The sequence below is a fragment of the Episyrphus balteatus genome, chromosome 1 (genome assembly GCF_945859705.1).
Source record: "Episyrphus balteatus chromosome 1, idEpiBalt1.1, whole genome shotgun sequence".
Lineage (NCBI taxonomy): Eukaryota > Metazoa > Arthropoda > Insecta > Diptera > Syrphidae > Episyrphus > Episyrphus balteatus.
This window is the reverse complement of record NC_079134.1, coordinates 59367078-59383013: the sequence shown is the minus strand read 5'-3', so window position 1 is coordinate 59383013 and position 15936 is coordinate 59367078. Positions and strand designations below refer to the sequence as shown.

Genomic DNA, 15936 nt, shown 5'->3' with positions numbered 1-15936 from the left:
AGATATTTGTTCGAAGTTAAAGCTGTCATTAAAATAGTTGCCTTCACCTAGATCGTACTTTAGTTTTGAATATACTTCCCTGTGAAGTGAACTTCTCGCCTGCTCTACACTGTTATCTGTTGCTTTGTAATGGAGCCTTTCAAGTAGATTACAGAGAAATGGCTTCCACTCTGCCACATTTTCCAACGTCAAACTGAACGGTATTTCACACATGTCGGCTAAATTTTTTCCATTCCTCAAACCAAGAACTTTGGGGCATTATAATATTGACTGCAATTTTCCTAGCAATTTTGTCGTTGTGGCTGTTTATGACTTTGACAATGTAGTTGAAATGTATCTTTAGTGATGTAAGGTACAGTGGTGACAATCCGGTTTCGATAAGAAGCATGTAATTTGGCGTTGTGTCTGGTAGACGAAACTGTCGCTTTAAAAAGAATCGGAGGAGTTTTTCGGTGGTCTCCGACTGACGCCAGCCCCACGATTCTGCAGCATAGAACATGATGGATTGAGAAGTTGCGATAAAAACTTGGTATTTGGCACTGAATGGAAGACTCGTATTTCCGTAGATATTTGCCATACTGTACCAATAGCGTTTTTGGAAGCAGATAGCTTCTTTTCCAAGTGTTTTTCGGTATTCAGGTTACTTGTTACAGTGAAGCCAAGGTACTGGTATTCTTTAAGATTTTAGATTCGAGTTGCGTTATAAAACCATTTTTCATTTGCAGCCAAAAGTCCAGTTTCTCTCCGAAAGACCATTGTTTTGGATTTGTTGAGATTAACAATAAGGTTCCACTTCCAGCAATAATCCCGTAACTTGTTGATCATCAACTGCAAAGACTCAGGTGATTCCGCTAGAAGAACTAAGTCGTCCGCGTACATCAGCATTTTGATAGGAATAGGAAACCCATCGTTTGTTATTCCATATGGCATCTCTTCAGTTAAGTCTTGAATGTAAAGACAAAAAACAGCCGGGCTAAGATTACATCCTTATCTGACAAATTTTGTCCGTCCCATACTACATAGCTTGTTTCTTTGTAGGTGTTCTCAATCATCCTTCCAAATTTAAGAGATATCCCTTCTCTAAACAGCTTGAAAATTAGGGCTTTTCTGTCGATCGAATCAAAAGCTGCTTCGAAATCGAAGAAAAAAGCGTATAATTTTTTGCGTTTTCGAAGATATATTTCTGCAATATTGTTAAGGCTAAAGATGTGGTCTACTGTAGAGTATCCTTTGCTTTAAAAGCATCCGGGCATTTCCTGTTATGAAGATATCATTATATACTTTTGTGAGATGAATTAGAAAATCTTTTGTTGCATATTTGAAAAACTCATTTGGGATCCGATCAACTCCGGGAGCTTTATTTTCTTTTACTTTAGCTACAACATCTTCTACTTCTGAAAGTGATATTTCGCTATCTAGAATTTGGTTTTCGAAATAATGTGTTGCATATTGAATTGGTTGAGAGAAAAGTGCTGCGTTCAACTGATTTTGAAAATGATCTTTAAGTGTTGATGTAGGTAAAAGTGTTTTTCATGCAAACGTTTTTCCTTTTATATTTTTTATTACTCTCCAAAAATCCGAGGAGTTTCTGCAGTCAGTTATACTTTCTGCTAGTTTTTTAGAGTAGTTTGCTTTTTTAGATTGACAAAGCGCTTTGAAGGCTCTATTAGCTGCAATGTAGTCTGTTTTTAAAGAACTGGCATTCAAATGTTGGTATAGGTAAAGAAAAGCAAAAGATCTTTTTCTGGCAGACTCACAGTCCTTATCATACCAGGGTGATTTAAATTTGCAGGCCTCTTTCAATAGTTGAAAAAATAAAAAAAAAACGCTTTTGGATTTATCTTTTTTGAAAATTGGATTTATCGCTTTTGAAAACAAACGAATGTGAAATTATATCTTAAAGGTATGTAATTAGTAGACTGATTCAAAAAAAAATTTTCTTTTTTTTGTTCAAAGCATTGTTGAAAATATTGTTGGAAATGACGAAAAAAAAATACTGTAAACGTTTCAGCCCTTAATGTTAACATTTAGTACCGCCGCATCGCAAATTTCTATTTCCCATACGATTTGTATGGGAAAGATTGTGTATTTGTGTTTAGAATTTTTTATCTTTTTAATGGTTCATCAAAAAGGCTAGATTTAATCATTTTCTTGTATAAAATTGAACGCTCTACAAAATTGCATTTATTAAATTTAAAAAAAAACGGACGCGAAAAATTAATTAAAATAATTTTTAGTTGAAAAAATGAATAATTCGAATTTATTGAAGAAATCTAATATGATAGTATTAGGGGTTTGAGAGTTATATAAAAGGATTTGTGAAACCGAAACACAACATAGAATACAAATATTCGAAAATTTTGCCAAATTTTTTGAAAACCTAATAATTTCGTCAAAAAATCGGAAAAAAATGAGAAAAAATTACTTTTTATATTTTAAAGTTGAATAACTTCGAAACGCGGGGGTAAATCAAAAAAATTAAAAAGATCTTTTTTGTAGAGCGGACAATTTTATAAAAGAAAATGATTGTCAAGCCTTAAGGGCTGAAACGTTTACAGTATTTTTTTTTCGTCATTTCCAACAATATTTTCAACAATGCTTTGAACAAAAAAAAATTTTTTTTGAATCAGTCTAGTATTTAGTATTTATTTATTTTTATTTCATTTAAATTTTCAAAATAAAAAAAAAATTAAAGAAAAAAATTTAAAAAAAAATTCTTTGTCCCATCCGGGAATTGAACTTGGTATAGGTACTCCCACTCGCTGACCGAATGCTCTACCTTCGGACTATCGAGCATTGGAAAATCGAATGTAAAACAATGTCTTTATGATCTCTGATGGCCGAAGGTAAAAGTATTTCCCCTTTTTTTTAAGTTTCTAGTGTATTCCAATGGAATAAAAAATCTACAAGTTTGCTTCTCACATCGAGGTACAGACAACAGATATTTTGATATTTTTTTCCAAGTAGAGAAACGCTTGGAATTTTGTTTCACAATTTTTCGATGCGAGAAGTTCTCAACTGTGTTACAGAACATGGGTACTGTATACCAAAAACCAGCCTGTTACAATTTGTTTTCCTTGAAAAAGTCTATTATTACTAAGTGTAGACATTATTTGTTATCTGAATTTTTTTGTCAGTAAAATTAAAAAAATACATATTCAGTGGCGACAAAATAAATAGCACATCTACCCTAAAATTTCTAAAATGAAAGTTTTTCGCACTTTTTTTAACATAAAAGAGCTGTTTTATTAATTAGGAAGTAAGAACACAGATATATTTGATTAATTAAAAAAGAAATTAAGTGCATTGAATTTCTAAATAAAAAATAACAACAAAATCATTAATACAGTTCAAGTTTTTTAGAACAAAATAAATAGCACACTTCCTAAAAACAAAAACAAATTAACAAAAATTTTATCACAATTAAAAGAAAACAACTAGTATTTGGTTGGGTAACCCTTATTATTTATCACAGCATAAAATCGGCGGTTAATAGACGTAACAAGACTCCGAAACCGTTCAACAGGTACCAAGCTCGATGAAATTCCTGCCAAAGTTTGTCCAAATTTGAGGTATCAGACCTGTTAATCGCTTTTCCCACGTCACTCTACAGGTCCTCAATAGGATTCAGATCTGGGGACTGGCCTGGCAATTCCATAACACCGATTTTTTGGACGGATTTAAATTATATGTTTTCAAAACAACATGCTGTTTTAAAAATGTGCCCATGATTATGAAAGTGGACTAAGTCACTTTTTGCATTGTTCAAAGAAAAACTTACATAATAATTTTCTTATAACGATTTAATTATATTTCTTTTATGAAATCACTAGAGGAGCATTAAAGAAGTGTATTTACTGCAATTTCGCTTTCAAATAAACTTTACCCTTTAAATAATAATTATTTTTAGGCTAGATTTGATGGCATTTTTAGGAGTGACTTAGTCCACTTTCATAATTAAGGGCACGAATATATTCTTGAATAATATTAATTTCCAAATGAAACGAGGTATTTTTTATGAAAATAAGTTCAAAACTGACTTAGAAATTGAAACAGAAATTCGAACGTTTAGGCACCAAACAAAAAAGTTATTTTGGCACGTAGTACGATAACTTGCAGTTACAAGTGATACCATTTCCGAAAGGCAGAAATGTACATTCAATTCTTATTTTTAAATCAATATATTTCAAGCAATTGTTTTTGAAATAATCGATTTCAAAGTTAAAAATAGGCGAACAAATTTTTTTTAAAACTCATTGATTTTTAACTTTGAAATCGGAATCGATTTACAGTCAAAAACTTCGAATTTCAAAGTGGTTGGTTCAAAAGGCTATGTCAATGTTGCAAATTGCAATGAATTATTTTTTGAATCTCGAAATTTCAAACTTTTTGCATGAACATTGCAGGTTTTTAGTTTGGGTCCAGAGATAATCGCCATTTGCTTTCTACGGAGTTAAGAATCAATTGCAGTTACAGTTTGTACAAAGTTCGTATTCTCCTTCTTAAAAGGAATTGTTTTTATCAGTACACACCATGTATTAACTATTATTTATTATTATTATGAATGATAAAAAAATGTACTAAAATCTTTTAAAATTATTACCAGAAATTTGATTTTTGACGACCGAAACCATTCCTATGTTAAGGCGATTGAAGATTGTGCTAATGACGATCCCCAATTAATTCTTTGTTTGGTGCCGAACAATAATGCTGATAGGTACGAAATGTTCATCAATAAACTTATGTCAAGGATTTTTATATAACTAAATAAGTTTTGCTCAACAGGTACGGATCAATTAAGAAGAAAAGTTGTGTAGAACGTGCAATACCAACACAAGTTATAACACATAAAACTGCCACAAACCAACGAGGATTAATGTCTGTGGCTACAAAAGTAGCAATTCAAATCAACTGTAAACTGGGATATGCTCCTTGGATGATTGAACTTCCCCTCAGTGGACTTATGACCATTGGATATGATATTGCTCGCGCAACCAGGGATAAAAGTAAAGCATATGGAGCCCTTGTAGCGTCCATGGACATGAAGACAAATGCTACGTTCTACAGCACCGTTTCACCTTGTCACAGCGCTGATTCTTTATCAAATGAGCTTACTATCAGTGTTATGAAAGCTTTGAAACAATATCAAAGAGAACACGAAAAACTACCAGCGCGTATTCTTATGTACCGTGATGGAGTTGGTGAAGGTTCTCTCAATCAACTTGTTGAACACGAAGTTAAAGAACTTGTGTCAAAACTAGAAAAAATTTACAAAGATCAATCAGACAAACCTCTTATGTTTGCCTATATAGTGGTTTCCAAGCAAATAAATACTCGATTTTTTGCAAGAGGTCGTAACCCGCCACCAGGAACAGTTGTTGACGATGTTATTACACTTCCTGAGCGATATGATTTCTACCTTGTTTCGCAATCAGTTCGACAGGGAACAGTTTCACCCACTTGCTACAACGTAGTATACAGTAATATTAAATTAACCCCAGATCAACTTCAAGTTTTAACGTACAAAATGACGCATTTATATTACAATTGGTCAGGAACAACGCGAGTACCGGCTGTTTGTCAGTATGCTAAGAAACTTGCAACGCTTGTTTCACAGAACATATTCCAGGTCCCATCAAACGCTTTAGAGAAGAAATTATACTACTTGTAATGTACTGGAATCTTTAATTGTTACAAGTTTTTTTAAACATGATGTCGAACTTAATTTAACGTTCTCTCAGTTTTTTTTTTTGCTTAAATTCAGATCAAAAAGCACAAAAAGCACAAAAATGAATTATAAAAATACTGTGTTATCCTGTGGCGTAGGTTAGATCTGAATGTTTTTTTTTTACTTATAATAAACAAACAATGAGTTCTATATGGTTTCTTGTAAGATCTTCCATATAATCATTTTCAAAGCTCTTATTTTCTTGTAATTATTTATTTTTACAAAACTTTGAAAGGTTAATATTTTTATTTGGTGATCAACAAAAATATAAATTTAGAATTAAATATACTGAAAAACGTCAATGGATGTTTTCTAAACGAGAAATGAAACCTCGTTGTGTGGGCATTTATAAACGTGTGTCTAGTTCCAAATCAACATAAATGTATTGACTTAATGTGTTCACCGTTGACTAAAATATCGTAATGGATGATATCATGAAGTAATTTTGTATTTTTTTAACTAGAAAATAAATTCATTATTTACAAAGAGTTAAAGTTTGATTTTTACATTTTTTTTATTAAACTATCGATTTAATTTTGATACATTTCTAAAGAATGGTACTTAAAATATACTAAAAACTCGGTTGTAAGGAATGATTTATCTTTTATACGTTTATTTTAATTGACTTGAAAACAATTCATCATGTTAGTTTTGCATGATTAATGAAATAATCGGCCCTAGCGAGGTAATCCGTCGGAGCGGATTTTGTCCGATTTCATCCGAATCGGACAGTTTTTACATGTCAGAAAGACACCTCCAAGCATATTTTGTATGAAATACAGAGGGCGGCGATCACCCCAGGGATCACTCAGGTAAGTTTTCAGGTGTTATCAAGTTGATAAATTCAGGGTTAATCCAATACTGTGTCACTTTACTGTATCTTTATTTAAGCCTGAATGTTTAAAAAATAATTGACGAATGGTTAATTTTTCATAAATTATTTTATCAACAAGTCCAGCCACGCAAAAAAAATTAAGAGGTTTTTTTAGAAAAAAGTAGTTTTGGTTTTTTGTTAATTTCTCAAAAATGACAAGATGTTTTTGGATCCGGTTTCAGATTTTGTTTAAAAACAAATGAGAGCATCGAATTTTAAAAACTAAATTAGTACTTAATTACACAAAATTTCGAAAAAAATTAATTTAAAATTTCAAAATTTTGGTTTTGAAAATTTATTTTTCAAAAACTGAGCCATGAAATGGCTTTATTTAAAATGCTTGTAAAAGACTTAGTGGAGTAACTAAAGCAAATTATTAGGGAAACCGGCCGAACAGCTCTGATTTTGATCTTTTTTTTTCAAATGCCGGTAATTAAAAAATAAAAATACTTTAAAGTCTATAGGTTAAAAATTGCCGATGTTGCCGTATTGTTTTTTAAAATTAAAATTAATTTTTTTTAACAAAAGCATTTTTGTTTTTGCTTAAATTTCATAAAATAAATGATGCCAAAAGATTCTCTAGGTAATTTAAGGAAAAAATATATACGGAAGTAACAGACAATCTTCCATCGTTTAAGCGATAAATGGAATTTTCTAACAAACTGACTAAACACAAAACAAATATTTTGAACACAACGACTACACTTACAATATTTAAAAAAAAACCATTTTAAAAAAGCCAGAAGCTCTTATAAAATTTAAATCCACAAAATTTAATGAATATTTTTTGAAATAATGGTCCTAAAACTCAGAATTTTGAAAAAAAAAATGCTATTAAAAAAATTTATATGATTTATATTTCAAACTTTTAACTTTTTTTTCAAAATATTAATTTATTTTTGGCCATAGATATGATTAGTTAAATTCCGAAGAAGAAAAGGTAATATATATGATAGTTTTCAAAAAAATATTTTTTTCGGTTTACTTTGGCCAAACTATTTCTCGTTTTACATAATCGCTCTTTGTCATTACTATCGTTTACTTCAGTATCGTTAACTTGCCGCTCGTTTCGTATTACGTAATAGACTTAAATAGAATAGAATAATAGAATTAAACTTTTTTTTCGAATACGGTCAAAAAAAATTAATCAGCTCCCATTTTTGAAATATTACCGTTAGAAAATGCAGTACTTCGGGCCTTATTCTTTTATATAAGGAAAATTGTTTTAGCATATCTAGTAACGGTTTTTATAAGAACTATTTTTCACCTTTTAAAATCTGTTTAAATCTCTCCGATATCTTTTTTACTGCCCGAGATATCCTTAGTTGTTTGGCTTTTTTTTAAATTTTATAACTACATTGGGTGCTTTCATAAATGCATGGTTGCGCAAGTCTGACGAATGCAAAGCTTTCATTAATGCAAATGACAAATGTCAGATGTTCATAAATGTAAAACGCAAATATTTGCAGCGCAAATGTGCAAATGAAAAAATTCCCATGCGCAATGAATTTTAACTTGAAGAAAGGAGAAAAATGATGTAAAATATAATAAAGCTTTCCTTTATTTCTCAATTCTGTAAAAATTTTGATTGGAAATTCAAAATTTAAGTAAAAATAATAAAAATAGCCGCGAATTTCTTGGATATAATAAATTTGTAAACATTGATAGCGTTTTCGTTTGGTCGTCCGGGACTGTCCGGAATTCTTCCGAACGATTCTGAAACTGTTCGTTTGGCACTCAATGACAGTTCTAATTCTGAAAAGAAGAGAAAATCGATTCTGAATTTTGAGGCAGAATCAAAACCAGAATCACGCACACATGTTCACACTTAAGACGTCAAAGTAATAAAATGTCATTCTTTGTTGTTCATTTCTCAATTTTTAGATTTTTAACTATGCACAAACTTTAAACTATATTAAAATAAAGTGAAGAAAACAAAAAAAGAAAAGATAACTGAATAATAATAAAAAAAAATAAAAAAAAACAAAACTTTCATCAGACGTTCGCATTTGATGTTTCACAAATACAAAGAAACCCAAACTTCAGAATCAAAAAATAGTATACAACTCTGATCGTTTGGCATTCCGGATCGGACAGTCCCGGACAGTTCTAAGAATTCCCAAACGAAAACGCTATGAGAGAAATGTAAAAAAAAGTTTTTTTTTCTTGAAGGATGGAATTGTATTATTTTGGAGAAGAGGCTGAATTAAAACTTCAAACTTTTGACAAATGACGCAAATCAGAAAAAGTGTTCATAAATTCAAAGTAAAATACATGCGCAAATAGTTTTTCTGTTAGTTAGTCTGATCGCAAATGACCGCATGTAAACAAAGCAACCATGCAATTATGAAAGCACCTTTATGATATATGAAGCCAAACCCACTTATTTCATTTTAAGATATCTCGGGCAATTTAAACAGGTATCGAAAGATGGAAAGCAGTTCTTATAGAAACCGTTACTAAATATGATCTAACAATATTCCTTATACAAAAGAATAAGGTCCGAACTCAAAAAAAAACGTTTTTTGTTTGCATTTTCTAACGGCAATATCTCAAAAAACGGCAGCTTTTTAGTTGTTTCTGACTTCGGATTCCAGTTCAGCACACCGAAAACCTTCAGAAAAGTATATTTTTGTTTCGGTATATTTTTGTACAAGGTAAAAAGCCTTGTAAACGAGTGTAATTAATGTGGCCTAAAAAAATTGAAAAATAAATGCATTTTATGTTACGAAAGAGTTTTAAAAAGGATATGTTAAAAGTTTTTCAATAATTTTTTTTTTTTAATCTGAGTTTAATTAGCATTTTTTCAAAAACCCTTCACTCATTTTACTTAATTTTAATTTTACAAATATTAATAAGCGTCTAGCTATTTAAAAATGTATATTTAAATATTGTATGTGTTGCCGTTGTGTTCAAATATTTTTTTTGAAGTCATTTTGTATGAAAATTGCATTTATCGCCTTAACGATGGAAGATTGTCCTTCACTCCCATATACATAGTTGTTTTCCTTCAACTGCCTAGACAATCTTTTGGCATAAGTAAATTTATGAAATTTAAGCAAAATTTTTGGAAATTTTTGTGTTCACAAAAATCTTTAATTAAATTTAAAAAATCAAAATGGCAACAGCGGGAAATTTTAATCTATGGACTTTAAAGAATTTTTAATTACCGACGTTTGAAAAAAAGATCATACAAATCAGAGCTGTTCGGCCGGATTCCTTAATATTACCATTTTTTGAGCTTTAGTTACTCTACTGACTAACATTTTGGCTTTACAAAAAGGTATAGCATGCTTTTGTAGGTGTACCACTGATTTTAAATAATTTTTTTCCAAATTAAGTCAATTTTTTTTTATTTTCCCCTTCGAAGGGGAATAGCCCCCCCCCCCCCCCTCCAATTTGATTTTTTTCTTGTCTCGACCCAACCTACACGCTATAGATTGTTGGCACATTTCTCCTGAATCACCCTAACTAAACTATTATCCAAAGAAGCCGATTTGCATATCCTGCTATGCTACTTTCTTATATTTTCGATTCTATTCGAAAGATGCTTCCGATTCTACTTTGAAATGGTACTCAGCCCTATCGTGCGTTTCACGTGAATAAGATTCCACCAGGAAAAATTGAATTTCACTTTTCCTCTATTGTGAGTTCCGGGCGAAAAGTTTTTCACGTTCGGACATCTTTCAGTATTTTGAACTGTTTTTCAAGTAATTTGCAAGGTATTCGACAGCTCTTTTCTCACTTAAATTTTGGTGCCGAACAAGAAACTAGTTTAGCGGAAAAAGTAAATTCCCTTCGACCGAAACTCATGATAGCTTTTAAAATTCCGGGTGAACAAAAATATTGCGGGCGGAAAACATTGCGGTTGCACGTGAAACTCACAAATGACCGACTATGTACACATAGTAGAATCGAATGCCAGTAATGCCAATTACACTTGTCAACAAGGTTTTTGTTCTAGAAATCCTAAGAATAAAGGGCCCAACCCATAGAATCCGTTGCGTCGAAGTTTTAAAATAAAATACACACGTTCTTATGGGAAGCGACCCATAAGCGACGGATCGGACGGAGACGGACTTCCCATAAGAACGTGTGTATTTTATCGAGCTGTCAGTCAAAAACTTCGACGCAACGGACGCAACGGATTCTATGGTTTGGGCCCTTAAGAAGTACAGGAATGGGTGTATATCACTTTTATAGTGTAGGATAGCGTGGACAAAAAACTGTCAAAAATAAATCCAACGCTGTCATTCAAGCCATTCTCGTGTGTGATAGAATTAAAACCTTAGAGGATATAATATATGGAGTGCTTGTGCTGTTAGTTCCGTGAAGCTTTTATAGAGGGCTCTAGTTTCTTTAAGTTTTTCGATTTTATTTTCATTAGATGGCTGTCATCAAAAACCGTGTTTATTTACAGCTGCGGAACCGGACTAGCACTGAAAAACCAAGGCAGCGACCCCTATCCATGTATATGGCGTTACAAATAGAGATGCCGCGAACATTGATTTGGCCGAATACCGAATATTCGGCCAACGACACTCAGAAAAAAACGTTGGTAGTTTCAAAAATTTTATACTTTGTCTCAAGAATAGATGTGGCTTAAAAAAATCCCAACAACATCGTATTGTAACGATGAATAAATGTCTGAACACACTACCTACTACTGCAAAGAAGGTAGATATCTAAAATCGAATTGTATATGAGAACTGTTCGCCAAGATCGAACGGCGAACCCATACAAGTGGTGGTCAACACATACTACAAAATTTCATATTTTGACAACATTTGCTAAAGTCTACCTTTCATCTCCTGGGACAAGTGTTTACAGCGAAAGACTATTTTTCGAAGCAGGAATAGTCTACGAAGATAAACGTAATCTTATTTTACCTTTTTGTAATCGTTTACTACCAACAAATGCGGAACAAATTTTGGTATAATAACACGGTGTTACAAAAATGAGGTTTTAAAATATACGCGGGCGGAGACCTATCAGGTTTTGTAGAGCTAGTCGCACTGAATACGAAACGGTATTTGAAAATCCCCTAACACCCCCAAAATCTGGAGTTACGGGCAAAAAAACGGTTTTTTCGACCTTCACCCATTGAAAAAATTCTACCTTCGACAATTTTTTACCCATTTTCGATTTTTTTACAGTTTCTGATAGAAGATAAATATACCTTTTTAACAATGTATAAAACATGTAACTCGGTTAAACCACTTAGAATTTATAAGATGTCAAAGTTCAAAAATTCAATTTTTTTTGTCATTTGCCCAACTTCGGCATCAATTTAAAGTATATGTTTTCAAAACAACATGCTATTTAAAAAATATATTTTAAAACTATATCTATTTCCCAATTGATCGAGGTATTTTTTATGAAAATCACTTCAAAATTGGCTTAGAAAAAAAAAATTTTCGATTTCAACCCAGATACAGAAATTGGAACTTTTAGGTATAGAAAAAAAAATTATCAAAATAAAAAAAAATTATTAAAAAACAACGGCAACACTTACAGTAATAAATGATACCATTTTCAAAAGGCATAATTGTGCATTTGATTCTAATTTTTAAATCAATATAATATTCCCAATAGTTTTTGAAATAATCGATTTCAAAGTTAAAAATAGGGGAAACAAATTTTTTTAAAACTCATTTTATACTATTTTTGTCCAGACTGTGAATTTTAGTAAATAAATTACTTAAACAGAAAACTGCCTCAATTGATTCCTTATCGAACCGTGAAAACTATATGTTTCTATGTCTTCTAGTTTTTGGGAAAATTGAAAAATTATTTTATCAGATTTTTCTTTTTTCAAAATATTTTTTGTTTTTATTTTTCAATTTTCTCATAAACTAGAAGACATAGAAACATATAGTTTTCACTGTTCGATAAGGAATTAATTGAGGCAGTTATCTGTTTAAGTAATTTATTTACTAAAATTCACAGTCTGGACAAAAATAGTATAAAATGAGTTTTAAAAAAATTTTTTCCCCTATTTTTAACTTTGAAATCGATTATTTCAAAAACTATTGGGAATATTATATTGATTTAAAAATTAGAACCAAATGCACAATTTTGCCTTTTGAAAATGGTATCATTTATTACTGTAAGTGTTGCCGTTGTTTTTTAATTATTTTTTTTTATTTTGATAATTTTTTTTTAGAAAAATGCCCCTCCCACCTAAACGGGGGGAGATAGACCCCCCTCCCAAAGAAAAAAAATGTTTGTATTGAGCTCCTCTACAAAAACCCTTCATCAAATCCTGGCGCCCAACTTATCCTACTAAGTGCCGAAACAACATTTTTGTTCTATACCTAAAAGTTCCAATTTCTGTATCTGGGTTGAAATCGAAAATTTTTTTTTTCTAAGCCAATTTTGAAGTGATTTTCATAAAAAATACCTCGATCAATTGGGAAATAGATATAGTTTTAAAATATATTTTTTAAATAGCATGTTGTTTTGAAAACATATACTTTAACTTGATGCAGAAGTTGGGCAAATGACAAAAAAATTGAATTTTTGAACTTTGACATCTTATAAATTCTAAGTGGTTTAACCGAGTTACATGTTTTATACATTGTTAAAAAGGTATATTTATCTTCTATCAGAAACTGTAAAAAAATCGAAAATGGGTAAAAAATTGTCGAAGGTAGAATTTTTTCAATGGGTGAAGGTCCAAAAAACCGTTTTTTGCCCGTAACTCCAGATTTTGGGGGTGTTAGGGGATTTTGAAATACCGTTTCGTATTCAGTGCGACTAGCTCTACAAAACCTGATAGGTCTCCGCCCGCGTATATTTTGAGTGTTACACCGTGTAATTTATGTCTTTTTTCTCCTCCATTTGGTATTCGGTATTCGGCCGAATAGTTAAACTATTCGGCCGAATACCAGAAAAATAGGCCAAATAGTGGCCGAATGTTCGCGGCATCTCTAGTTACAATGTATTAGGTATAGGAACAAGCCACAGTACACATAAAAAGGTAATATATTCCGAATTGACATTGGTCGCCAAATTGTCAAAACATGACAACTTGGCGACCAATGTCAACTACCGTAATTCTTAATTGTTTAAATTACCGACGAAAAACACAAAAAAAACCGAAAAACCACGAACAAAACTAATTTTTTAACATTTATTTACCATTTTCCGAGACGAAACACGCAGAAAATTTGTTATTTTTCAATTTATAATTGTTTCAAATGACATTTTATAAATTAAAACAAAAACAAATTTCCTGTTTACTGCGATTGAAATATAAAAATTAAAGGCCGGCCTGACAGATTGGTGTCCATTTTTTGACAAACAAATTTTGACATTTTTCGGAATATATTACCTTATTATGTGTACTGTGGGAACAAGCACTCCATATATTATATTGTAATGTTTTATTCCGGGTTCACAATAAAACTTATTTAATTTCCACTTATATTTCCGTTCAAATAAGAACACACTTTATTTCAACTCAATTTACTTTTATTATTCGCTCAAACAAACACACTTTTAAATCACTTTATTTACTACTAACAATTCGCAACACTTTATTTCACTTTGTACTGTACTCTTTCACTTTCAAGATTAAACTGTCTCCGGTCGGTGTCTACGCTGCCCTTTTATACCGGAATCTCGAGACTCGAGAACGTCCTCGAAGGCTCTCGTCCCCATGGTTTAAAAAGACAAGGTATGATCATTAGAGCCGCCATCTTACAAAATGGGGTAATAGTGTTTTGACGTTTGGCATTTGGCAAAGTCAAAAGCAACAACAATTTCAAAGACAAATTTGTTTACAACAACAATTTCAATGGGCTGGGCTGTCAAAACATTAAGTAGCCATAAGTTTTGACAGTTCTCAATACTGAGTTTTTTCTAATGATCATACCTTCTTTTTTTATACCATGTCTCGTCCCTGCCTCTCGAAACTTCCTTTCCAGGAGGGGCACTTCATACTTCCAGTCTAGTGGGATATTTTTAGATGTGTTCAGTGGGATATTTTGGGATGTGTTCAGTGGGATATTTTCTTAATTACTAAAGGTCCGTTCACATTTCTACCTTTGCAGTAGTAGGTAGTGTGCTCAGACTTTTATCTTAAAAGTAGTTCAGTAATTCATCGTTACATTGCCCCCCTCTAAGGATTGTTCGTCCCGAACAACTCCATTGCTTCTTTCACCATTACAACGATGTAAACGGTCACAATGAACTACCTTTAGTTTGCCTCTTACCCCTCCTTGTATACGGTAAACCACTTCGTTAATTCTGGTTATTACTGCGTAAGGGCCTTCCCAGTTTTGTTGTAGCTTCGGTGATAGTCCCTTTTGTCGGTGGGGATTGTAAAACCACACAAGTTCTCCTTCTTGAAACCCTGTTGCTGTCGCTCGTGCGTCATATCTTGTTTTCATCCTGTCACTAGACGCTTTTATGTTTGTCCTTGTCCGTTGGTGAATGTCAGCCAGTGTTCCTTTCAGGTTATCTACGTACTCATCCATTCGATGTGGCTCGTTTGGAACACTTCCAAATTTTATCTCACTTGGCAGGCGTATTGTTGAGCCAAATAGGACTTCCGATGGTGTATGTCCAGTAGAACTATGTGTTGCACTTCTATAAGCCATCAAGAATAATGGAATATGTCGGTCCCAGTCTCGTTGATTATCATTGACTACTTTTGACAGGTGTTCCTTAAGTGTCCTGTTAAATCGCTCAACCATCCCATCAGATTGTGGATGAAGCGGTGTTGTTCGCGTCTTCTTGATGCCAAGGAGTGAGCAAACCTCTTGAAAAATCTTAGATTCGAAGTTCCTTCCTTGGTCGGAATGAAGTTCCATGGGTACTCCGAACCTGCTCACCCAATGAAAGACAATCTTATCCACAACTGTTTTCGTTTCCTGGTTTGGAATGGCAAATGCCTCAGGCCATTTGCTGAAGTAGTCCATCACTACAAGGATGATCGATTTCCGTTGTTGGTTTCGAGAAAAGGACCTGCTACGTCTATTGCAATTCTCTCAAAAGGTGCACCCACATTGTACTGCTGCATCTTGCTTTGGATTTTTCTAGCTGGTCCTTTGCTAACGGCACAAGTATCACATTTTCGGCACCACTTTTCAACGTCTTCTCTCATACGTAACCAGTAGAATTGCTGTCGTAGCTTTTCCAGCGTCTTGTTGATGCCTAAATGGCCTCCAGAAATTCCACCGTGCATCTCTCGGAGAACATCATTTACTTTTGACTGAGGTACGACTAGCTGCATTACATAGGACTTACCATCTGCGGATTCCCACTTACGCCTGAGTAGCCCTTCTTGCACATGAAGTGAGTCCCATTGTGCCCAATATGCTTTTAG

The 15936-nt window shown here is 32.6% G+C and overlaps 1 protein-coding gene across 3 annotated transcripts in view; it reads left to right on the top strand.

Annotated features, from left to right (window-relative positions):
- Positions 1 to 6214, top strand: part of LOC129907441 (protein piwi) — a 134473-nt gene extending 128259 nt beyond the window's left edge. For all 3 annotated transcript variants that reach the window (XM_055983680.1, XM_055983679.1, XM_055983678.1), the window contains 2 exons: positions 4607 to 4717; positions 4786 to 6214. In XM_055983680.1, coding sequence (XP_055839655.1) covers positions 4607 to 4717; positions 4786 to 5671 — 997 coding nt within the window. In that variant the 3' untranslated portion in view covers positions 5672 to 6214. The remainder of the gene's footprint in view (positions 1 to 4606; positions 4718 to 4785) is intronic.
- Positions 6215 to 15936: the final 9722 nt, after the last annotated feature.